The 19,514-nt window shown below is 39.3% G+C and overlaps 1 protein-coding gene across 2 annotated transcripts; it reads left to right on the top strand.

Annotated features, from left to right (window-relative positions):
• The first annotated feature begins 167 nt into the window (after positions 1-167).
• Positions 168-17,825, top strand: LOC110836171 (uncharacterized). 2 transcript variants are annotated; one of them, XM_022077059.2, is made up of 4 exons: positions 168-539; positions 14,206-14,442; positions 15,172-15,431; positions 16,072-17,825. In XM_022077059.2, exons 1-4 carry the CDS (start codon positions 426-428, stop codon positions 16,421-16,423), a joined length of 963 nt encoding a protein of 320 aa, XP_021932751.1. In that variant the 5' UTR covers positions 168-425; the 3' UTR covers positions 16,424-17,825. The 2 variants fall into 2 exon arrangements, with proteins under 2 accessions (XP_021932751.1, XP_021932752.1); XM_022077060.2 differs by lacking the exon at positions 168-539 and adding an exon at positions 2,672-2,779.
• The last annotated feature ends 1,689 nt before the right edge of the window (positions 17,826-19,514 follow it).

The following is a 19,514-nucleotide window of genomic DNA, read 5'->3' as shown; positions in this document are numbered from 1 at the left end:
GTGTCCCTTCCGTGCCAGGAATCGAACCCAACAATTATACTTCGTTAAGGGATTAGTGATTTCCAAACGCCCTAAAAATTATTCTTTTATCTGAAGATGGGTTACAAAATATTGGAGACTTTTTAAGCGTTAACGTAATTTGTTATTCAGTTGTTACAGTAGTGTTTTTCAATTGTCTACTCCACGAGAACAATGGCGTATTGTAATTTCGAACGTTTTGTGCTTACCAGAAACCACTACGCGGCTTTTTCAAAACTTTCTCGTACCTATTGTGTTAATATTGTGTTTGCGTGTCGCTGGCTCTTTAGGTGTTGCTGAAGTGTCAAGGAATGCATAAAACATAATGTAATTATGTGCGTGTGAAATTATTGTATTTAATTTATACGTGCGAAAGGAAAAGAGCGCTGACAATAACCAAATTTTGGATGATGGCAGGAAGAGATGAAGTAACCGAGTTCAAAACCCGGGATGCTAGAACACATGGCATGGAACGTTATTTGGCATTGTGTTTATGGGTTCTGGAATCCTACAATATTCAGGTAAAGAATTCAGATTCTTTTTATCAGCTTTTACAGTATTTAGTATTACAGAAGTTGACAACTACATTATCGACTCACTTAGGCAATCGGTGTTGATAGACTAATAGTTTATAGACCTGACTACAGATGACAGCTTTAAACACTACTATATAGCGTTTGACGTGATAGGTGGCGTAGAAAGGTACTTGTTTGTAGGTGTAAATACACATTTTATGTTTTCTCGATACTATGCTGTCCATCACGTTGTTTCTTTAACTTTTTAAAGCAAGTTAGAAAGCATTATAAATTATCTTTCTAAACCTACCGCAGAGTTTGTCATTTGTGGTGACATTAATATTAATTATCTTACTGAAAGTTACCACAAACAATGTCTGAGCTCCCCGATAGCATCTTTCATCACCGAATTAAACAAAGCCATCCAACGGTCCCTGTCCTGGGCCACCAACATCCAATCTCCTTCAATTCCTATCTCCCATAGATCCCGCCTGAGATTATCCTCCCATCTACGTCTAGGTCTCCCCAGCGGTCTCTTCCCCTCAGGCTTCCTGACCAATACCTGGTGCACACCTTTTTCCCCATCCATGCGAGCCACATGCCCCGTCCAGCTCATTCTTCTTGACTTAATCACCCTGACAATACTGGGGGAGGAGTACAGATTTTAAGTTCGTCATTATGCAGTTTCCTCCACGCCCCATCCTCTTCTCTCCTAGGCCCAAATATCCTCCTCAACACCCGATTCTCAAACACCTGCAATCTACGTTCCTCACTCAGAGTGAGAGACCATGTTTCGCACTCATACAAAACAACAGGCAAGATTATTGTTTTGTATACTTTAATTTTCAGGTTCTTAGAAATCAGACGGGAAGACAAAATATTGTGAACTGAGACATAGCAAACATTTCCAGAATTTAATCTCCTCCTAACTTCCTCATGAGTATCATTTTGATTTGTTATTGTTGTTCCCACAACAGCAAATGAAATTCAAAGTATAATGAATTCTCTCAAATCAAAAAAATCGTGTGCGTATGATGATATATATAATATCAACGACTTTACACAAAATGTATATATAGTGTGTTAATGTTCCTTTAATTTATCTTTCGGGACGAAGAAGCTTTAACTGCCGTTGAAGAATAACTGTAACATGAGTAGAAGAAAATGTCATTGAAATAGCAACAGATTGCGATTTTCAGGGCTGCAGTCCAGCCAGGGATGAACGGCCGTTTTAGTGCCGAGGCGCTGCCCTGGATTCTTGGGGGGGGCAAGGGTGTTTGTGACCCCCACTTAAAGTGTAAGGTAGAAGTTAGAAATATTTTGTAGTATTAAAGTCAGCATACCAAAATGTTTGCTTAGTATTAAAATTCCCTAGTTTATATATAATTAGTTCCTTTGTGTTTTGTATATCATTTAATTCTGTATTACAATTGTAAATGTGTCACATTTAAAGCTTTCACGGCTATTTCGGGTTGTCAGCCGTCTTGGTGACAACCCGAAAGGCATCATGTATGTAAATATGTCGTTAAGTAACACCGAGAACGGTATAATATCATGACACATGCTCATTGCTATCAACCTGGAACCATGTGCGAGAACGACCCGCAAGCCACGTCACATAACGTAATTTCCTCAAGATCTAAGAAGCCAGTCATCATGACGCATATTCGTGGATTCAATTCTGCTTGAGAATCAAATATCAAAAAGTGGTTTTAGAACTTCCAAGGTTATTTACGTGCAGGAATTTACATGTTATCGTCACTAACTTACCCAATGTCTACAACAGCCTTGAGAAAAGAACTGTAACGAAAGGTATAAAGAAAAACAACCTAAGTTTAATGTCTGACATCGTAATTTCAACCATCATTGTTGCTGTCGTGATGAAAAAATTCATATGCTGGCTAAGTGGGCAATGCAGACCGCTCGTGTCGGATATTTAAATGAGGCAAAACGAATGTGTAGGTCTGACTGATACGATCGGTATTTCATTTCTAATGAACTGGCTGGTGGTTCACCGACCAGATACTTCGCAGTCTTCCTGATCTCTTTCTGTCTTAATATATGAAACCGGTCCTGGAAATGACCTAAAGACCTTCGGCTATCGTAAGTACGCGCATGCGTAAAATTGAAACAATGCAATATGGACACTGATCTCAGGATAGGACTCGTGTATTTGGTGTTCGACCTTACAGGACAGCGTAACTCAAGACGCTCCGCGATATTGCAGCAACGCCATGACAGTGCAAGTAAGTGGTTGGTGTTCAGACGGCCGCAAACACACGTTCCATCCTCCACATATCGCCAGAAAAATTATCCAGGCTGCATATTCTCCTGGGTATTTCATTAAAAATTGCCACCTGAAATGTTTTTCATTGAACATTATATCCTTCTGTGTTACGGCAACAATTAAAATTAGAAAGTTTCAATAAAATTTAACATTTATTCGACAGTACAGTATCGAAATATGTTCCTCGTGAGCACCAACAATGGGGGAAAGATGGGTAATTATTACATTAAATGTTTTATATATCCGTTTACTGTGTCTATAAATTATTCAAATGAATCTGTAGAATACCCGTTTCTTGAACGTTGCCTTTCATAATTGGCGCGCGAATTTCGGGCAAATACAAAGAAATTGCAAAATATGTATTATACCCTCACTACGACTGATTTAATGATTGCTCTTAGGCTAATAGTTCACGCATTCCAAATGCATTTGTAACGTTTTGCACATTCAGCGTTTGTTGTCACAGTTTTAATTTCCAGGTTGAAATTAAATTAGAAAATTCATTGCTTGTTTAGTGCTCGTCTACATTCTTGTTTAACATCTTCATATACTATTTAAAACGCCTAACAAAAATGTATTAATGATTGCCATTCGAACGAAAACTAAATATATTTACGCTTTTACGTTTTTGGAGAAGTCAGATTTTAATATTGTCAGTTACGTAGTTAATTACTGCCCATATCAGAACTTTAGTCAGAAACGTAGCTTTGATCTAGAATAATAGGTTATGTATTACCACGCAAGTTCGCACAACAATAACACAGTTATTCTGCAACAATGAATGCCATTGCATCTGCCGATACCTTACACCTGATCTTAAACTGTCTCTATAAAATAATCACAGTATCCTTCATATTAAATGGGTCCCTTGTCACAACGGCATAGATCAATCACGATATATCACTGAGAGTCGGATAATCGACAATCTGACCACCCTTAGAATGTTAAAAACATTTAGAGCTGTGGGTGTATTCTGTGTAGAATTCAAATTGTTGTGTCTGACGACATTTTAAGATAAAGTTACCAACAGAAAGACAAAACAAGTTAGGAAGCAAAATGATTTGGCACCAATGAGGTTAAAGTTATCTGCACGGCTGGGAATTCCCCGCGGTAGCCTGGGGATTCTTCAGTCGCTTTCGCGAGCAGAAACGGTTTAAGTTGTCTATCATTAATGTGAAGCGTTCGTTTCTGTTGCCCGATTTTAACCAAAATAAGAACTTGCTAACATATTTTAGTAAATCTAAAATTTAGTTTGAAATCCGTTCAGCCTTTATTTGCTTGTGGACAGAATCTAATAGGCGAATTCCCGTTAGTTGCGAAAGCGCCCAATAACATATTTTGTTGTCCTTCCACAATGAATGGAGAGCGATTTAGAAGGCAGTGTTTCAGAGTTTCAGTTCCCGTTTACAAGGTTCAATTTATATGATGTGAATCAACGAACCGACCTTCATGCGATTCTTATGGGATCTCACGTTAGTTTTCGTTCGTTGTTGGCGTTGGGAGCGGTTCAGACCGCAGAACCTGCGGCGATGGACTGTTAATTATAATGCACGAGCTGTTTATGACGGGCGCGCCGTGATTTAATACCAAGTCGTATATGAAATACTGTTGCTTATGACAACTGCCTTACAACACTAACGCATCCGGTCCTTGCCATGACGATGTCATAATCTTGATCTTTTTACAAAAAAAGGACTGTCATTAGAAACATTTGTGGAAACACAAAGTGTAGCTCGAGTCAAATACGTAAAAGCTGTGAAGGTGATTTGAAATTTTTTACGATACGTTGAATGTGTACTAAGAAAGGCGGATAATGAAAAATCATTTATTTCTCGTGTGGACTGCAACAGACGATTTATAGACCCACATGTTGGTCATTGTTAACACCTGAATCGAGGTACATCACAAAATTCTGTTAGTTTCTGCAGGTTTTGAAGTTCAGTGTTCAGTACGCATCTTGTGTTAAATTCCACTTCAACAATAGCCGTGAAAATCAGAGTTTTGTGAGTAATAAATGAACAAGGCGAGTGGGTTATGGAAGTAATTCCTAAAATATTAGACTGGAGCCCGTTTTCCCGCTGCTATTGGATGTGGGCTATGTTTCCTCATTTAGATGGAGGATGGACCACATACGTGAGGCGTATGGGACCTTGTATGAACCGGAACCTCGTCTGGTCCACACCCGCCAACCTTCAACCTCATCTCGAGGGCATCCACGCACTGTTCCTCGCGCTATCCGAAGAAAGTTTCTAGTCGCCCGGCCCCCTTTTTTTTACGTTAACGCCATCTCGGTCGAAGTTTGAGCGACACAACTAGCACTCACGACCCTCGAATCTGGTGTGGCAAGGAGCATTCAAACATGCGCGATTTTCTTCCTTAGAGTAGCACGAAACTCGCTTTTAGATTTCAGTTCGATAACAATAATTAATGAATCGCTGGAGCTAGACTTTTGTAACATGGTGTGCAGATAGAACATAAAGATATGAACATATAGTTAAAGTGCGAAATTTGATGTAATGTCCGACAAATTTGACATAGCCTACTTACAATTACAAGCAATAAAAAACTGACTCGACTGGAATTCTGTCCTAATACCATCCACACACGAGTGTCGTACAACTCGCCAGCCCAGAGGCCAGACTGCATTTATCGTTTTGCTATATATTTGCATTACCTGAACAGACATTTACGACACAAGATTTGTATAACTGGAAGTTTGCAATAGGAATGTAGGCTTTATGATTTCTATCCGAAACGCCATTAATGTTTTCCCCTGTCCTTATACTGTAGAAATCTGTATTTTCTTACAGTGTGTTCATGGCTACTTGAAATGGATGTTGAGGAGTCACAAATAATTCTAATTGTTAATAGATGGCGTGCGAGGTTGCTTTCTCCGATATTCTGAACCATCGCTATCTCAAGCAGATAGGTCTATCCTCTGGATATTACGGAAAAGTGTAAGACCTAAATTGGAGTTGGATAGGGCTTCGTCCCACTAATAAGCACCTGTAAGAGTGAATTTATTCGGCTGATCAAGTTATGGATTTCCATTTTAGACGAAGCGATCTTGTCTGAAGGATTCATGTTATGTCATCTAATTATTAAACACAGACATTATGACATGAAGTATTCCTCGCGTGTGACATTGCTACGTAACAATGCAGCCAAGAGTTAAGAGCGTCAACAGAATATTTTTGGAACAAACGAAACTGCAACAATCAGAAGGCGTGATTCTGTTACGTCAGGCTAAATCCAGGTCCTTTACCTTCGGTGTGTCTAGGAAGAAAGTGACGGAGAGAATTTTTGGACTTTTCAAGGAAGAAGACAGTTTAATGGCTTCATCAGGAGCTTAACAATTTGTTCTCATCACCAGCATTGTTGGGGTGATTAAGTCGAGAGGAATGACGTTGGTGCGGCGTGTAGAATGCAAGAGGCAAATGAGAATGTTTACACTGTTTGGTCGGAGGGAAAGAGACCATTTGGGAGACTAGGTGTGGATGGTGGAATAAATTACTTTTGGGTACGTTCTCCAAGGCCGTTTAAGAAACAATTGTTGCTCTCTTGCACCATGGAGTTGTTTATCAGGCGTTACATTTAACCAATCACAAGAGAAAAGCTCCGTATTCAGTTACGTAAGATTCATGTCGGCATAACCAGCTATGAACTGAGTGCTATCTTGATAAGACTTGCATCAGGGCTTTTACTGGTCCAGGCCGACAGACAGGTTGACCTGACGCCTTGTAAGAGAAACTAGACGGAGAATTAGTGTCTGGTAGCGGTGGTTTCATGGCATTGAACACAAAAAACATAATTACCGAGAAGATAGATTTTTATCTCCAAATTAATATTTATTTTTATCGATCCTCTCTTTTGTAGGTCTTTCAACATTTTTTTTTCTCGTGGAAAACGTGATTCGAACTATTTCGAATAGTACGATTTTCTCTAATTCTCTTCCGAAATATTTACACAATTCAAACACGTGTCTGTTTTTCGAAATTAAATCTGTGATATTCTTTTGTAACATCTGTAACTGATGCATTCATAAGAGATTTGGGGTTGTACCGGTGGTTAGAATATTGATGGTTGGTGGTCTTAATGGTTGTGACGCCGTGTGGTTTTATAGGTGAAGATGGAGGCTCGTGCAACAAAAGAAGACTACCAGTTTTTATTATTTCAAGAATTACAGTTAGATTATGTATTACAGCAATAGTACTATTGATATATTCGTTAACACAATAGTATTACGTGACAGTGTATCTGGGAACATGTTAATTTATGATAATTTTAAAGAATATTCCTCTTATATTCCACGAAGCCACTTGTTATAAAACCAGGTATACACTAATTGGTGTGTGATTTTGAAATTTATGATGGCTAGAAGTGGAATGTTACACGAAAGTGGGAATTCAGTGCCATTGTTCAGGATATAGCTGACTGTCACTGAGGTATTCTGGAAATGCACTACCTTTGATGGAACCAAAAGTTTCATTATCATAATCACAACAGCCCGTCAGCTGCCCCTGCTCTCAGCCAGATGCATTAAATCCACGCTGTCCCGTCCTACTTCTTTAAGGTCCAGTTCAGTATTATCGTCCCACGTTCTCTTAGATATTCCACGCTGTCTCCTTCTTCTAGGCTTCTTTCGCTACATGCTGCGCTCAGCACGCCCTCCTTTGTTTAACCATCCAAACGATACGCATTGTGATTAGCTTTGTAGTAATATATTAATTAGTCTGTTCAGTAAAATAAGTTTAATGTAAATAAGTTACGTAAAATTATAAAGAGCTTCATCTATAACACTCATTTCCACTCTTGTTAAGAGATGAGGTGCTGAATTGCGTGTTGGCTGTTACTGTGGATATTCCCATGGCAGACATTCCAGTAATAACTTACACTGCGTCTATAAAATAATTCCGGATTCACAGAGCGTGTCCTAGACAGTTAAAAGGATTGAGTCGTGAGACCCGCGAGAATCGAGATTCTGTCTCGATTCACGCTTCTGTTGCTAGGCAGTGGATGACAATTTGATGATCGACTGGTATGATAATGCTGTTATTACATTAGCTCTCCACATGAATAATTATGGTCGAAAATTAAGCAGGTTCAGCAAATGACAAATTTATTCTCATATATATATTACTACGCATATTAGCAATCTTCAGATTGCTTTGTGTTTTGCATTGAGACGCACAAATTCTTGAATTAATTTAACGTTTGAAAAACTGAAACGAAATTGCTTAGACGCAGAGAGTTATTTATCCATCTGTTTTTAAATCTGTGTCCCAGACAAATACAGATGCTCGCCTTGAAAGATTTTTGTTTACACTGACTTTTAATTAGTTCTAAACTGGCCAGTTTTATCCGGTTTTAATCAGACGTGATTTATATTTCTTCCTCAATGGCAAATTGGAGCCAGACTCCTGAAAGCCATTAGGCTTCAATCGTGTTGTCATTTAGTTTTGATAAAGGAGGTCATGACTGGATACACAAACATGTAGGATAGGCTTATGCTTCGATGTTGACCTTCCAAAATATGCACGCTTGCCCTGGGCAGGAGCGGAAGGACCCTGAGACATTCGATTAAAATGGGCCTCAACAAAACGTGTAGCTAATAATGGAAGAAACCATTTTTCATCGGTGTATTTCCCAAAGGTTTTATAAACGTTTCCGTCGGCAAGAAAAACTATAACTTAACCCCTTGGCATGCTTTGACCGTTGACAGCTAATAGGAGCTGAAGAAGTTTGTTCATTGGAGGACAGATGGCGTAGGGCTGTACTTATATAACAGTATTGTAACGGTATCGAGGCGTTTATATCAAAAACAGATGAAATAATTTTAAGAAGTGAAATGTCCGTAAACTCCTACCAGACTACACGACGCAACCATCCACAGTACAGCCATCTTTATTTTATATGGATACTTCGAGAGGACAAAACCGAATACTACTCTCTGAGATCAATAAAATTAGCTCCATTTGTATCTGTAGTGTTTGTGCTGTAACCAACCACCAAATAAAAACAATTAAACATATATTCATTATAGTAGGACACAGTTTATGATTGGCACGAGTGATGTTAGTTGTTCATGGCTGTCACGTTCTCAGAAAAGACACTAGATTGAAGGATTTTTATTGTACGGGTGCTACTAACATTTGACAAATTTTAGAAGTGTTTTCAAAGGGAATGAAGTTACGAAAGGGACAAAGGAAATTAAAAAAGCTGCCGACGGATAAAGAGCGAAATTAATAATTCCACATCGAATGTCATCGGGCCTTTTTCAGTTTTACTGCATGTTGAAGTAAAATATAACGCACATGTTGCGAATTTAACTTGAAATTAGTATTTTACCTTTCCAGTCATTATTCTAACAGTGAAGCAAAATTTGGCATCAAAATGTTAAAACTTTATTTATTACATTTTTTTTACTTATTTTAATTTTCCTTTTGTAATGCTCGTGGCGAATTCCTTTTGCGTTTGAAGGAGTTTAATTTAAAGAATATATGATCACGACTACAAGGACGGTCAGTGCAAGTATTTCATGATCTTTGAGGAACTGAGGACTATTTAGAACCTAACCTCGAGTAGGCTTCAACCCGGACCTTGCTAGACGTCAGCGACATGACTGCATATGAAGGCTAGTGGTGTTGCTTAACGGAAGACCAACGGATGACTATCGACCACACAATCGATTGTTGTAAGCCTTCAAGTACCGTCCGTCCCACTCGACTCCACCCGAAGTCAATAAGTTCAAGACTGAGAATCGGATTTGAGATTTAAGTTCATTCCTCTTTGTCAGCATCTAGGCTGTACCACGTGCGGCTGGTTTTACTCAAAATTAGTTGCGAGATTCTGAATTTCTTGTTTTGGGCGTTAGTGTTTTTTCCCCTTGAGAAGAGGCGGTTCTGTTTGAGAACTGCTCGTGTCCGCCCTATTCTGTGTTACAAATTTTCGCAACTGTAATGCATTCATAGTTCTTTATATGAGTGTGATTTTATGAAGTCTCACAACCTTTTACGATTCGAGTAATTAAGAATCGGGGAAGTTTGGTGAATGATTATCTGCCATGCCAAATTTTACACTTTTTTTAACCTGCTAGGGCGTAGATGAAAATCTGTATTTTGATGAAAATAGAAGTGTTTGTGATTTCACTGCTTTCAATTACCTGGTCTTGCATTTGGATATGACAGGATCATTGCAGGTTCGGATTAATCCGTGTCGTAAGATCCTAAATACATCAGAAATCCAGAGTTTAGGATACCGTGCAGTAATTGATTATTAATTACGTCATTTTATGGTCAGTCAATGCGAATAACTGATATATATTTAACAGTATTGTTAATTGCATATTGTTTTTCTCGTGAGGTTCCTCGGCTCGCGGTCACTTTTAATATACAACCGCCAGGACTACGTAACTATCCCAGTGTTTGTAGGTGGCCTTTGTGTGATGTGTCTGGAATGTCGAATCATGTAACTTGGTTCACTTTCGTCCGAAAGAGTTTGTGAAGATTGATGAAGCACTTGGCATTCGCCTTGATTCAGTAGAATGGACATGCAGACAAGTCATTCATATCTCAGGAAGTGCAGTGTCAGGTAATACTAGCTCAGTGTTAGCGCGATGTACGCTTGTGAAAGAAAGATGAATGAAAACCCTTTGCGTGGAGATCCAGTCCATTGAATGCGTGGAGATCTGTGTTATTTGTTCTTTCAATCTGACAACATCTTATCGATGTGATTGGCACCCAATTCTGCTAAGAATCTCAGGTGTACCTACAGACCTAATAAAAATTGTGTAATAGACCACTCATGTCGTGAAAAGAGCAACACCGAAGATATTTGGAAGGCATTTGCTACGAGGGGTACGCAGTGGCCGCGCGGTCTGAGGCGTGGGCCCTGTGGCGCTTGGTCGCTGGGACCGTGGTTTCGAATCCCACTCAAGCCACGGATGTTTGTCCGCGTCTTTCTGTGTTGTGCTGTCCTGTGTACAGGTAGAGGCCTTGCGACGGGCCGATCCTTCGTCCAAGGAGTCCTACCGAATGTCTATAGATCAAAGCCAATGAAAAGTTGGGACCCGCAGTGCTCAGGTACTGGAAGAACGGGTCGTTCCCAGTATCCAGTATTTGCTAAGGAGAATATTTGAGCTCTACCTAAGAGAATCTAGTGGTAATGGCGACACTCTAGACTCGCATTCGTGAGGGACCGGTTTGTATTTCATTCGGATTACTGGCTATACTGAGGAAGGTTTTTCTTAAATGTCCTCAGCTTTTTCCTAGAGACTCCCTAATTTCGAATCCTTATCTACTTACAATTAATGATCACCTGCTGTTGAGTGGAAACCTGCCTCAAACGGAAGAATGTTTTCGGTCTTTTGAATTTTATTGCAATATTTTTGGAGAAATAAGTACTTGGTTAAACGGAAACCTGTCTCAAACGGTAAATAATGTCTCTCGGCATTCCGCTATATGTAGGCCTATATTTCACCGTATTTATGGATAACTCATTATAGCTATATGAAACTGAAACATATTAGAAGCGAAATGACGTTCAGATTTCTTCGGATTCTGTCACAAGCAGATTGTATTAAATTTCGGGTTACGCAACGGCGAGGAGGAAGGTCTGTTTGTTGCAGTCTCAAGGAGACCCATCTGTTTCGTTTCGTGCAGGCCATAGCCGCGACAGACAGACAGCCCGGGGCTCTGTAGCACGATTTGCGCACCAGCTTGCCTTCATCGAGGGTTGGAACTACTTCCTTATGCGCCTAATCTTTAAGGGTCAACATAACACCGCGGACTTCAAACCTTTAATCAAGGACTTGCGTTCCTCCGCCCTGCAGTCTTCTTGTGGTGTGAAGGTCCTGTGGCCTCGCGCCAGTTTTTCACTAAATCTGGTGTTAGATTCATGAATGCACGCGTGTAACACACGTCCTTTATAATGCTGGTCAATTGAGTATATAGACCATTGTACGACTTTTTGATGATATCTTAATGTGTTATGTCACACAATCTTATCTTTAAATAATGTGAGTCTACGGCTCTATTTGTTATTGTAGTTCATTTGTTCACGCAGTGAAATGCATCTGATGAGCAGGCAGTTCGCTGCGCCCCTCAACAAGTAATACAGGTTCTAGTAACCCTCGTTTTGGTAGAAAATCCGGTCGGTATGATCGTATGAGAAATAAAGCAGCCAAACCCCTCTCACTTCTGCTTTTCAATTACTGTTCATACAAACCTAAAATGCACTTGAATATCCCATATATGACTGCCTTCTTGGCTATTGATGAAGGAAGTAGTGAGCACCTCTGAAACGCGAGGAATCTTTTCCTGGCGTACTTATTACAAATCTCATACGTTTCAACCGGTCTAGAAACAATCGTCTCAGGCAAGAGCAATTCAGTGGTATCTTTCGAAAAATTTTAAATGTATTGCTGTCCTTAATAATTGCTAATAGAAATTAGTGGTGAAACATCTAAAATCCATACAAATTACAACTACAAAAACAGCTGGAAATAATGCGATGAAGCAAGACTTTGAGCCTTAAACACGTTTTCAAGTTATTCTAGCACACAATTAAAAATTAAGAACGCGTAATATTTTATGTAATATATTTTCGAGCAGACCATCCAACGGAAACGATCCTGAAAGAAGTGGAAACCCATGCGTATCTTTGGGAACATGAGGAGCATTGTTTCAGGACATTTCGCAACTTTAAATCTGAGATAAAACGAATTTTTTCAGTCACATATATAATTTGTTTAATTCGTTGCTTGTATCAATAGAATTTTATTCAAAATGATGAGTTGTTCCTCAGCTCAGAAAACAACTCACCCACTTATATTCCAAGGCACCAAACGTTCTGGTACACAACATAATTAATTTTTCTTTTGTTTTGTCTGTTGCCAAATTTATGGATTGGACGTGGGGCTTGGGACTGGAATCTTACCACTTTTCAGTTCGCACCGAACGTCCTCTTACAGAATTCTAACCGAACCTAATATCGGACTGGCACTTTTTAATATGCCACGACCTCGTCTCCCACGTGCTTAGCAACGTTTCATTCATTGTCGCCGTAAATGTTAAGAATCTACGATATATAAATGTACCAACGGCTGTCAAAGAGGCAACTAATCATTTCACAAATAAATCGTTTAAAAGTACATCCGCTTAACCGTAGGGTCCAGTGGCGAAGTCCTGTGAGCACGATCCCCGTAAAAGGCGGGGAATTTCTTGACAGACTTTCAGCCTCTTAAGGAAGATAGCATGAAGCAGAAAGGTTATTTGGCAAGTTCTATTTTTTTTTTGAAAAAAGATTTATTTTAAGGTCGATCATAATGAAACAGGATGGTAGGGCGTAGATAAGATTCATGTAGCTCAGAATAAGGACTGACATCGGGCTGCTATGAACACGGTAATGAATCTTCGAGTTCAATGAAAGGCAGAGGATTTCTTCACGAGGTGTGGGACTGTGAGCTTCTCAGCAATGACTGCTCATTCCAGTCACTCAGAAGTAGACCTATGTATTTTCTTTTAAAATACCAGAGAGAGAGAGAGAGAGAGAGATCACGCAGTGTAAGTACGTCGTCTTTCGGCCGGTGTGCATGACGGAGGAAGCCATGGCCACTTTTCGTAGACCGTCGCGACATGAAATCTCACTCATTCTTATCAAGGAACCCGGTGTCGGCAAATGTATGGACGTTGCTTAAAAGCCACTCCCAGTGGCCTCCTCGCGTCCTCATTACTTCCTGCAAGAACAGAGCAATTTGGTTGAGACATACCAAGGTGCGAGTTTGCGTATCTCTGAAACTACAAAAGTTCAAAGGGGAACCAGATTATACGCTGTGTTTACATTACGTGGCTCGCTACTGGTGTTCTCTGCAGTGAGGTTTTATGACCTGGTACGGCCACAAAAGGAAAGGACCGGTGCCTTTATGGCGATCTCACGCCTTTTCATTTATCTCAAGGAGGACTGTAGTCTTAAAAATAAGATCGCCAGTGCGGTATGGAATGCAATTCCAAGTTGAAGGAAACTAGCATGAATCATGCTCTATGAATGCTTATGACATTTATACACAGATTGAACGATAAACCGTGATCCAAAAAATACATTTTATGTAAGAGAAGTTAACCTCTTAAACGTTTTAATGAGTAAGGTTTCAATATTTAACACCCGATTGCATTTATCCTAGTGAAGGGTCAATTGTAAGGTTACATTTCGTTCGGTCCCTCCGAAATTCGAATCTGGATGCCTCAAAATAATGGCGCCCGACACGCGGTCATAATATGTACAAGATCTGGCGATATTTGTAACAGAAATATATTTTTGTGCAAAAGGTACACAACGAAACCTCGTCATTCTAAAAGTTAACTCGTAATTGACCTTTTCCGTCGACAGGTTAAATCGGTGTTGGTAGCATTGGCAGTGCTTGTGATTGCTACAGAGGGCAGGTTCTTCTACGATTTCCTGCCCCCGTTGCTGTTGGCCGAGCACCCGTATGCTGTGGACGAGTCGATGGCCACTGTGCCCTTGCTTTTGATGGCGCAGGACAGACTGCAAGTGGTGCCTGTGGCAGACGTGCAGATCGCAAGCTTCTCCCTGACACAGCCACTCGTCACCCTACAAGCCCCTGATGTAAGTGTCTATGTTCCGGGTGCACACACGAGAGCTTTAAATTTGTGTATGTTTGTCGAGAAATGCGTACTCAATTTTGGTTGGGAAACCTGAATAAAAAATATCATTTTGAAGACCTAGGCATATATGAGACGATAGTATTGAAACTGAGCATAAAGAAATAAGTTGTGGATTGGATTCACGTGGTTCAGGGCAGTGATCAGTGACAGGTCTTTTGTACGTGGTAATGTGCAATCAGGTCCAATAAAAAATTAAAAATATCTTGGCTAAATGAGTGACTCTTAGCTTCTGAGGAATGTCTGTTGCCCAAGAAGTTGGTGATATTTGACACGGTAGGATATCATGGACAGCCCATGTTTTCCTACAATAGTTTGTCATTTATTGTGGAAGCAAAAAAATTGTGTGAAAGCTGTAGAGTTATTTTCATGTCTAAGAAAAGTAATCTTAATAGGGGAATGCATAATTTTAATGGCACAAACTTTCAGAATCATGCATTGGATAATGCTACTGTTATTCCTATCCTACCTCAGAATTTCACACATGCACCATTTTGGCATTATCTCCAATGGCATGATCTTCCTACCAAATTTAATTAAAATTCATCAGCCACCCCACAAAATATTAGACAAAACTGTAGCTCGCATGGGACCACAAGACCATCTTTCTTTTATAAACTAGTCTGCAAAGTAGCGCATTGCTGATGCTTGACATGTATTCCACCTGTTTCAGGAGCCAGAGGCCTTGCCTGCGGTGCAGGTGGCGTTGCCATATCCCATCTGGGTGTCTGAGCCTGAAGTTCCCATCGCATTTCCCTCGGCCTTTACCGTTGTTCATGACGGTGTCTGCATACCCATCCCCGTCGGGGCCGTGATCGCACCCGTACCTTCTGGCGCATATATCTCTCATGCAAGACCCATCGCTGTCTCCATAGTTTACGCTGTCCCCACTGGTCCACTGCCGCCTCAGTATCCTCTCCCCTACCCAACCAGGTGAGTCATTGGTGTAGTACACAGGAAAGATGGCAAAGATATTCCTCACCTTTACTGCATTGTAATTTGACACAAGAAATTAAAGAAGCAATAATTAAGCCAATTGTAATTCAATTACAGGAAGAATCTCATATACCCTGATACAGCTTCTTCAGGAATCAGAAGTGGAGAAAATATTTTGACTCATACATCTCTTACTGCTGAATACATAACAGTTTGCACAAGGTGGTTTTTATCTTGTAAATAAGAGAGTAGTTATACAGTACTCGAGATATAGTTCTGAATAAGCTTAAATTATCCAGTACAAAAGTAAGAAGGTAAATGATGATGGTTTGCCTGATGTGACAGCAGCTTGGATATAATAGAGAAAAGAATGAATAAATCACTCATGTGTTAACGTGTGTTGGCAGCTATGCCACTGTGTAGTTTTGTAAGTGGTTACTGCTGTTTCAGAAGACAGAGGCACCATTTTCCTCTGAAATATTGGTAATCATTTATGAGAGTGTAAAGTGTCATGACCCAGAAACCCCTAGTCCATATTTTCTGTGTTGTAGAAACCTCAGATCTGTGGTCAACCTCTTCACTCGTTGCTTCACAAAGCTTCTTTGAGGTGATATAGCATGACTTGAAATGTCTGCAGGAGGCCCAATGTGACAGAGAATGTTCCTGATGTGGTGACAGTGACAGACAAACCAGAGAAGCCGCAACAGTCTCCTGGAGCTGTAACAGTGACGGCCAGACCAGACAAGCCTCAGCTAATCACTGTGCTGGACTTCCCATCCACTGTTCAGACACCACCAGTACTTGTCTACCAGCCGCCTACAGACTCTGAACTTGAGAACCGCAACCCACCCCAGGGCGTTGTTCCCGCAGGCATTGTACAGTCAGCTGCACCCACGCCAAACCTGTCCGTCTTTATCAACTCGAAGGAGTCTGCTGTGCTGCAGGAACTACGTGACCAAGCAAATCGTCTGAAGGCATCACGGACCTAAAGAAGTTACCAAGAAGAGAACTTCAGAGTTACCAGTCTCCAAATAACAATAATGTTCTACTTAAGTTCTTTGGAAGTTTGTGTCCTGAAACAAGCACAATACTTCATATTTCCCTAAAGCCCCCAACGTATGACGCAAATATACATTTATTATAGCAGTTAAGAATTAATGCCAAATTTAGTACAGGTCCATACAATAATGTTACCACCTTCCCACATCTGAGTGCTTGTTTCACAATTGTCTTTCAAAATCAGAATACTTTTTTTGATATAAAGGGCCCAATTCTTAAACTGTAGCTAGTGAAGTCATATAATACCAGTTCAGTAACACCAAAAAGAGTCACAGAAAACAATCCATTGTACAGAAAGGAAAAATAGTTGGTTGATCATAAGGAAGTAACGCTGTCTATGGAACATTGATCGTATCATGTTTCCACAGGAAGGGAAATGGTTTCGTTCTTACAGCTTTCACAGAAATTACATTTTCACCCAATGTTTAACTTAGTTTAATAATTCTGTCAATTTTAAAATTAAAACAATAACACAAATTAGAGTTTGAAGTAGTTATTTGTTATGTGATCAGATAAATTTATCGTAAAGGGTTTGAGCTCAGTCCATTTTTCTATTAGTTAGATTCCAGGTAGTGGCTGACTCAGCCTGAAAATTTTGAAATTCAGACAAACAAATTTTATCCCTGGGGTTTTGTGTCGTAATATATTAACCTCGAAGGATTATGAATGTAAATAATAGTTTTAAGTTTACACCATAGCACACATTGTTTTTCAGCAATGTTTTCTGGATCTCCAAATGAATTTGACTACATTCTGTGCTTGTAAGACATCACAGGAATGAATAATTATCAAAACAGATTGGTTTCATTGTAAAAATTATTTTAAGAAGACGTCTTTTGGACTGGTTGAGAACAGAAATGTGTAAAAAGTTTTGGTTACAAAACTTGAAAGGAAAAGGCCATTTGGAAGACCCAGACATAAATGGGAGAGTAATATTAAAGTAGATCTTAAGGAAGTAGAATGAGATAGAGACTTTTGAATGGAAATGAAGTTAATTATGGACTACAAAGGAAACACTTTGCTCATCTGTGCATGAATTTGAGTTTGACCTTTTTTTATCAAGAAATGATTTTTAATGTTCTTTCTTGTCTGAGAAATAATTACAGGGCTATAATAAGTTGTAGTGTATTAAATGGTTTGAGCTAGTATCATACAAAGTGAATGTTATTCACAGTTTTGTTACAGCTCACTCGCTATCTGTTAATATTGTGAACTGTGCATGCCGTTAGGTGATTAGACACTACAGTAGTGATATGTAAGTTACCATATATCACATGTTTTCTGTAACAAACATGATACATTGATGAAAACCTTAAATCTTGTCATATTGGAGTGTTCTTTACTTATATCACAGAAGCCAAAATTATAGTATTATATTTTTAACCCCTTCCATGCTGAGGATTTCAGAGAACACCTCATTTTGTTCACATTCTTCCCTAAAAAACAACTTTTCCATTAAGATGGCTGTCTTCTGGAATGAAATGCTGTGTAGTCTGGTAGATATTGACTGCAATTTCAGAGGAAAAGCCATGTAGTTTGTTAGATACTAAATGTTTTAGAGCAGTGGTCCCCAACACAGTGCCCACGTTGATACGGAAAGAGGTTATACTGAATAATGAAGGCCGTTCAACCATGAACATTATAAAATCAAAACACAGATCTCTACTTACTAATGTCCATCTTGACGATTGTTTGTGAGCAGCAACATCATCCTACACTCCCAAATTTGAAAAACTGGCCGATGAAATGCAGTGCCAAACATCGCACTTGAGAAATAATAATTGTACTTATAAAACTACGTATTATTGATTGCGTGGTTTCTTGTATCATTAAACGTCGTGTTGTTTTGCGTATTATTTGGTGTCCAAATCTTATTTGTCCAGAGAAAAGAAAATTTGGCTTTGTTAATTGGTTGGTGCCCGCCACGATCTCATAAACTCTCAAATGTGCCCGTAGGCACAAAAAAAGGTTGGGGACTGCTGTTTTAGAGGCTATCAGTTTCATGACCCACAAAAACATTTGCTTTGTAAAAGTAAAATAACAAGACCACTTGGAAGACCTAAGCAAAGACTGGAGGATAGTAGTAGAATGGATCACAATGAAAGTGAGGTATAGGAATATTGAATGAACTATCTGATTCAGGATAGGACTGGAGGCAGGCTGAAATGGCAGAATAAGAGTAAGTAAAATTCAGCAGATTTGTGACAGGTACATATTAAACAGGATAAGGGTGCATAATATAGTTTTAATTTCCCTAAACCAATCTAAGCTACCTTAACCTAACAAAACCAAAACAAACACTGAGTAATGAACACTGTGGATTCATACGCAGAATAATAACTAAAGCCAAGGAAAGACAATTTAACAGTTTAACCTAACCAATGTAATATTTCAGCTACATGGTATGTTACCTCAACTGCCCTTCCTGGAAGAAAAACTTGTGTTGGATCAAAAGCAACAGAGTTAAATTCCCAACTCTATTTAAATTAACACATAACTTTTGAAGGACACATATACATTAATGAATAAAAATTGTAGCTTTTGTTACTTTTTCTCTATTAGGTTCAAATGGCTGATCAGTGAGTGTGAAGTTGGTACAATTGCTTTAATTGTTTAAAAATATAAACTTATAAAAATAATTCATAATGAAACTGTAGCTTAAGCCTAATAATTTGTTTCTTTTTTCCAGCACATCTTCGGTGCCATAAGGAACAGTACCACTACCATGTCATAATCACCACATTCTGCCTGCCCTAGATGAAGTAAGTGAACCATATCACCCGGTGATTAGAGTTCTGTAGCACGAGGGTTCACCATAATGCTGGTTTCAAGGTAAACAAGTGTTTTGTTATTTAACAAGAGCCACGAGTTTTCACTCATGAAGATGAGATTGGCTTCATCTCTTTACACATTAATTTTTAATATTTTTCTGCTGTCCAGTTTACATTTACTGAATTTGCCACTTAAGTAAAGTGGATACTTGTGGAAAAAAAAGAAGAATTGTAGTGAGAAATGAGAGGA

Source organism: Zootermopsis nevadensis, unplaced genomic scaffold (assembly GCF_977971745.1).
Source record: "Zootermopsis nevadensis isolate Lab colony 2312 unplaced genomic scaffold, Znev_1.0 Znev_ptg000024l, whole genome shotgun sequence".
NCBI lineage: Eukaryota > Metazoa > Arthropoda > Insecta > Blattodea > Termopsidae > Zootermopsis > Zootermopsis nevadensis.
Note: the sequence above shows the minus strand (reverse complement) of the source record. Positions and strands in the feature narration are given on the sequence as shown.

Coding starts and splice junctions, on each gene's coding strand:
- LOC110836171 (XM_022077059.2), top strand. CDS start 426: ATGATGGCAGGAAGAGATGAAGTAACCGAGTTCAAAACCCGGGATGCT. Junction 14,443..15,171: donor TCACCCTACAAGCCCCTGAT/GTAAGTGTCTAT, acceptor CACCTGTTTCAG/GAGCCAGAGGCCTTGCCTGC. Junction 15,432..16,071: donor CCTCTCCCCTACCCAACCAG/GTGAGTCATTGG, acceptor AAATGTCTGCAG/GAGGCCCAATGTGACAGAGA.